At 51.3% G+C, this 6,324-nt stretch overlaps 1 protein-coding gene and 1 pseudogene across 1 annotated transcript in view; both read left to right on the plus strand.

Moving 5' to 3' along the window:
* Nucleotides 1-1,501: 1,501 nt before the first annotated feature.
* LOC102855280 lies at nt 1,502-2,288 on the plus strand (annotated as a pseudogene).
* A 3,836-nt stretch (nt 2,289-6,124) lies between these two features.
* Nucleotides 6,125-6,324, plus strand: part of WWC2 (WW and C2 domain containing 2) — a 295,272-nt gene continuing 295,072 nt past the window's right edge. Inside the window, exon 1 of the mRNA XM_006882228.1 lies at nt 6,125-6,255. Coding sequence (XP_006882290.1) covers nt 6,125-6,255 — 131 coding nt within the window. The remainder of the gene's footprint in view (nt 6,256-6,324) is intronic.

Raw genomic sequence — 6,324 nt, forward strand, 5'->3', positions numbered from 1 at the left:
CTTAGGGTTGGCAGCAAGGCCACCAGAGTTCCCTGCGCTTCAGGAAAGATCTGGAAAAAGTTATTTTGATAGTGAATTCAGCACCATTCCTCTCTAATTTGTCATTATCAGCATAGTAGACCAGCTGATTGTCAGATTCAAAATGAGCAATACCAAAAAAGCATTTTAGGGAGCTCATCTTAACTTAAGACTTTCTGCCTCTGAAAACCTTTTGCTAAGGTCAGCTATGAGTCTATTCCAACAACAATCCATTCCAGTTTACTATAGATTTGTACATGTTCCATTTAATTTTTCATAGCTTTTAATTTTCTAGATTCATGCTTAGTACATTCCACATTCTGATTATTAATGGATGGTTGCAGTTGTTTTTTTCTTATGTTAAATTATATCTCATCAGCAGATAAAGGCCCTGAAATTTTTCTCCATCCACATCATTAAGCTATTAAGCTACTTTGAGGAGGCAGCTCTTTCCTAGTCACATTTTGAGGGCCTTTCAAGCTGGGTAAGGGTCACATGGGAGTAGGTCACTCTTCAGTATTAACTCAGACAATGTTTTGCGACTATTCCTAAGGTTAAACATTTTAGAAGTCAACTGCCAGTTCTGCTTTCTAGTCTGTCTTATCTGGGACCTATGCTGAATTTTCCATGTTTAGTGGCCCTGCTAGTATTTGAAATACTCATGGCAAAGTTTCCGGTATCACAGCAACAAACAAGTCACCGCAATATGGCAAACTAACAGGTAAGTGGTGGGACTTACAGCTACTCAATGTATTCCAGGGCGTATTGCATTCTGTAAGATTTTCTGCGGCTGTGATCTTTTGAAAGTATGCTGGCAGGTACCTCTACATGGACTTGAACTGCTAACCTTTCATTTAGCTGCCAAGTGCCCAATCATTAGAAATAACTACATCATCATTCAAAATAATTTTTGCAATATCCCTTTCAAAGGTAACTATGGTGGTGCAGTGGTAAACGTGCTCAGCCACTTACAGAAAGTTTGGCAGTTGGCTGTCACCAAGCTGGAGAAGTAAGTCTGCTCTGGCAGATTCCAGCCTTTCAAACTCTGTGGGGCATACCCCATCAAAGGATTGCTGTGAATGGGAATCAATGAATATGTTTTCCACTTCTTAGGAGTCTGGGTGATGCAAGTGATTTGCAATTGGCTGCTAACAGAAAGGTTAGGGATATCAATCTGACCTGGAAAAAGTCTGCAAGTTTACGTACAGTTGTATCCTATAATACATGGGGTTGTTAAGAATAGAGGCCTGGCTGGACTGCCCCTAACAGTTCTCATTTCTGACAGTGATTTTTCTGGTACCTAAGATTTGGACATGGATTGAGGCCCAATGCTAAGAAGACAAAGATTCTCACCACTGGACCAATTGGCAGCATCAGGATGGATGGTGAAGAGATTGAGATTGCTTTTCTGAGAAAACACCAAATGGCGGATGACACCGGTGCAGCGGGAGGGCCTGGAGGCCCTGGAGGCCCTGGGTTGGGAGCCCGCGGCGGTTTCTGCGGAGGCTTCGGTAGCGGTCTGCGGGGTTGGGGCCGCGGCAGTGGACGGGGCCGTGGGAGGGGCCGCGGAGCTCGAGGAGGCAAAGCCAAGGGCAAGGAGTGGCTCCCCGTCACCAAACTGGGCCGTCTGGTGAAAGATATGAAGATTAAATCATTGGAGGAGATTTATCTTTTCTCCCTGCCCATCAAGGAATCTGAGATCATCGACTTCTTCCTGGGCATGTCCCTCAAGGATGAGGTGTTGAAAATCATGCCAGTGCAGAAGCAGACACGTGCTGGCCAGCGGACCAGGTTCAAGGCCTTTGTTGCCATCGGAGACTATAACGGCCATGTTGGCTTGGGCGTCAAGTGCTCCAAGGAGGTGGCTACTACTATCCGTGGGGCCATCATTCTAGCCAAGCTCTCCAGTGTCCCTGTGCGGCGTGGCTACTGGGGGAACAAGATTGGCAAGCCTCACACCGTTCCCTGCAAGGTGACTGGGCGCTGTGGCTCTGTGTTGGTGTGTCTGATCCCTGCACCCCGAGGCACTGGAATCGTCTGGGCCCCTGTGCCTAAGAAGCTGTTGATGGTGGCTGGAATTGATGACTGTTATGCCTCAGCCAGGGGCTGCACAGCTACCCTGGGCAACTTTGCTAAGGCCACCTTTGATGCCATCTCAAAGACCTACAGCTATCTGACCCCAGATCTCTGGAAAGAGACGGTGTTCACGAAGTCTCCCTACCAGAGTCTCCGTGCAGAGGACTCAGGCTCCAGCTGTGGCCACCACCTAGTAGATTTTCTATAAAAAAGAAAGTGAATTATGTTCTAAAAAAAAAAAAAAGAGAGAGAGAGATTGAGATTGTACACAGCTTTAGTTTGCTTGGCTCCATAGTCAACAGTCTTGGCACCAGTAGCCAGGAAATTAAAAGGCGCATTGCCATGGAAAAGTCTGCTGTTAGGGACCTCTCCAAAGTACTGAAGAGCAAAGGTGTCTCTCTGGAGACTAAGGTGCGTTTGATACAGGCCTTGGTCTTCACAATCACTTGTTATGCATCAGAGAGTTGGACAATGACCAAGGAGGATAGAAGGAGAATTGATGCCTTTGAGCTGTGGTGCTGGAGAAGAGTATTGAGAATACCATGGACTGCTAGGAAAACAAACAGATTTGTCCTGGAGAGGGTTAAACCAGGTGGCTCCTTGGAGGCAAGGATTCTGAGGCTCCGTCTAACATACTTTGGACATGTTGTGAGGAGAGACCGGTCCTTGGAGAGGGACATCATGCTTGGGAGGGTGGAGGGACAGCGCAGGAGGGGAAGGCCCTCTATGAGGTGGATTGATTTAGTGGCTGGGGTAATCAGGATGGGTGTGTCAGAGACAGTGCGATTGGCACAGGACAGAGCAGAGTTTAGGGCTGTTGTACATAGGGTCGCTATGAGTCCCAAGTGACTGGACGGCACATAACAACAACAACAAAGATTTGGACAGGTTGAGATTGTTAACACTTTTCAGCTTGCTCGGTTCCACAATCAACACTTTTGACACCAGCAGTCAGGAAATCAAAAGACAAACTGAATTATGAAAATCTGCTGTCAGGGACCACTCCAGAATGCTAAAGGGCAACAATGTTGATCTAGAGAGTATGGTGTGCCTGATCCAGGCCATGGTCTTCACAATTACTTGTTATGCATTAGAGAGCTGGACAATAACTAAGGATGATAGAAGAAGAAATGATGCTTTTGTGTTGTGGTGCTGGAGAAGACTAGTGAACATTCCCTGCACTGCCAAGAAAACAAGCAGGTCTGTCTTGGAAAGGGTGAAACCAAGCTGTTCCTTGGAGGCAAAGATTTTTGAGACTCTGTCTCACATACTTTGAGCATATAGCCAGGAGGGACCAGTCTTTGGAGAAGGATATCATGCTTGGAAGTGTGCAGTGACAGCACCAGAGACGAATATCCTTGATGAGATGGATTGACACAGTAACTGGGGTAAGGAGGGTAGGGGTGTCAGAGACAGTGAGATTAGCTCAGGATAGATCATGGTTCAGAGTTATTGTGCATAGGGTCGCTATGAGTCATAGTCAACTTGACAGCACATGACAATAACAGCAACAAGATTTGGATATTGACAGTGGGGTCTTTGTTTAGGGAGAGTCATCATCACAGATCATTGTCACTGGAGAAAAAGAAAAACCAGGGAAAAGGAAATGGAATGCTGGAGAACAGACAGAATCATAGTAGTTTTTGTTGATTAGCCCTCTACTTCTGCATTTACTTGAGCAAAATATTGCCAGATTCTGAACCCAACTGCATGACTGGTGCAGAAAGGACCTAAGTGTGAAGAATATTCCTCTTTTACTGATAGATAAAATCAGATTTTATTTGGGCTCCAGTACACCACCAACAAAGAAAGATAGATGATGCAACCTATGCCAAGTCAGGCATCCGAAGACCTCAGGGTGTCCACGGCCTGGATCAACATTCAGAATGACCAATCTTCTTTGAGCGACTTTTGCAGCAGCTCTTGCTCATCATGAGTCTTCTTTGTAATTTCCTTTAAGTCTGAGGGCCTCAGCTCCAACTGCAAAAACAAACCCAAAAAGTCCAATCAAAACCCAACAAATAAAACAATTGCCGGTCTAGCTAGTACCTTCTGTTGAACTGTTTGAAGCCTCGCTTTCAGTTCTTTCACTGCTGGATCTGTCCTCCATTTCTGTGACTGACCGCAGATGTCCTGACAGTTTGGGAATCTCAGGCTGTCCCTTCTCCTTCTTCTTGAACATTTGCTTCACAGCTAACAACAATGCACTCTAGTGAATCTCATTCCACTTCCCTCCCTGGTGGTGATGTGAATCCTTCAAAGGAAGAAGTTGGTTGGTCCAAACCCTCTGCGACACATTAGCCTTGGAATTAGGGTCGGAATCCACCAACCACTTCTATAGAGCAGTCTCCTCCTTATTAAGATTTAAAACCTTGTAAATCCTAACTCGATGGCAGTGGGTTTGGTTTTTTGGGTTCTCATTGGCTCCTGCAAATTATTAGAGCTCAATAACAGCAGAACTGAATTCACCTTAATAAGTGAGTGCCTGAGCTCCTTAAGTCTCTCTGGAGACTATGCGTTTTAAACGGAACCGTTAAGTAATCCGAAGGAAATTGACCAAGGCATTGTGGTGTGTTCTGGATTAGGAGTTTTGGGACTAGGAACACTGAAAGCTCGTTCCAGCTCCTTCTCTGTGCTCATGTAGTAGTAGCTGATGAATAAATAAATGCTTGTTGTGGAATGCGAGATGATCCCAGCTGGAGCAGCCTAGGGCCTAGGGCAGCCAGACTTCTGCACAGCCCCCCTCCTTGTGGTTAGGACCCCTAGACCACAGCACCGGTCCAGAGGTTTCCGGGACCTGGAAGCTGCACAAAAGGGACTAGATACCGAATTATGTCCATGTCCAGATGTCCTAAGCCCCTACGGCGAAGGCTTCTGGCAGAGGAGGTCCCACGGTTGACCGGGCGTGTCGCGCGCACTGGCTCGGCGGGAGGCTCCGGGGACAGTGTGCCCATGACTAGCGCGCAGAGGGCGACCCGGCTCGCGTCCCGGGCGAGGCCCGAGTCCTCCCCGCGGGCCGGAGAGCTGGGCACTCGCCGCGCTCCCGGAGCGCGGGACCCGCCCTAGCTTTCCGCTGCGAGCCGCCAGGCCTCTCCACCGAGGTCAACGAGGGCCAAGCGCCTCTGCAGAGCGCCCGGGAACCAAAGTGTCTCTGCACCACGCTCCTGGCGCTTTCGGTACCTCGCCCACTTTCCCACCGTCCCCTGTACGCCGTTCGGGCCCTGAAAGTGCTCCGGGCACGGCGTGGGGGAAGCCTTTGTGCCTTCGGGCTTGGCTGGGACTTTTTCTTCCGAGGAGAGCTTTCCCCACCCTTTTCCTCTTGAAAGTCTTGTGGTTTCCCTAGAAGACGGAAAGAAGTTTGAGGGGGTGGAGGAGACTAGGCTTTTGCAATCTTCCCGGTACCGAAACTTGAAGGACCCAAGGCGTTTATCGGTGGGGAGATATTTGGGGCGGGTGGGGGTGGGGAAGGGGAAAGGGGGCGGGGAGCGAGCCGCGCATTCCACGGCTGGCCCCGCCCACTGACCCGCGGGCTCCCCCTCCCCCGCTCGCGCCGCCTCGAGGCGGACGGCGGCAGCGACTGGGTTAAGCCCTGGAATGTGGCGGCGAGGAATGTGCATGCAGATGAGGGGGGGTGGGACCGCGCGCATGCTAATAGCATGCAAATGAGGAGGCCCGTGGCCGCCGCGCAGCTTGGCGGAGCTGCTGGGATCCGAGCCCAGAAGGCGGTGGCTCGGGCAGCTTGGGCGCCGCGACCCTCGGCGGCCGCAGGGGGACGGGGAGGAGGAGGAAGAGGCGGAGGCAGCGGCGGCGGCGGCGGCGGAGGGAAGGAGGAGGGTTCGCTCGACTGCTCCGACGCAGACATGGTGGACTGATCCCGAGCGGGGCCGAGAGCAGCGCTTCCTGAGCCGCCCCCCCTTCGCGTGGCCCCACCGCTTGCGGAGCAGCCCGCAGCCCCGCGCCAGCTGCCGTTCCCGCCGCGTCCCGCGCCTGGTCCTTATGGGGGCGCCGCTCGCCGGCGAGGCCGCCGACCATGCCTAGAAGGGCCGGGAGCGGGCAGCTGCCGCTACCCCGGGGCTGGGAGGAGGCCAGGGACTACGACGGCAAGATCTTCTACATCGACCACAACACCAGGAGGACCAGCTGGATCGACCCCCGGGACAGGTGGGCGGCCCGGCCCGACGGGCGGCGGGTGGGCGCGGGAGCCGCCTCCGGAGCGCGGCGGCGGCTGTT

This window comes from Elephantulus edwardii, unplaced genomic scaffold (genome assembly GCF_000299155.1).
Source record: "Elephantulus edwardii isolate Elephantulus edwardi_28Jun2011 unplaced genomic scaffold, EleEdw1.0 scaffold00018, whole genome shotgun sequence".
Classification (NCBI taxonomy): domain Eukaryota; kingdom Metazoa; phylum Chordata; class Mammalia; order Macroscelidea; family Macroscelididae; genus Elephantulus; species Elephantulus edwardii.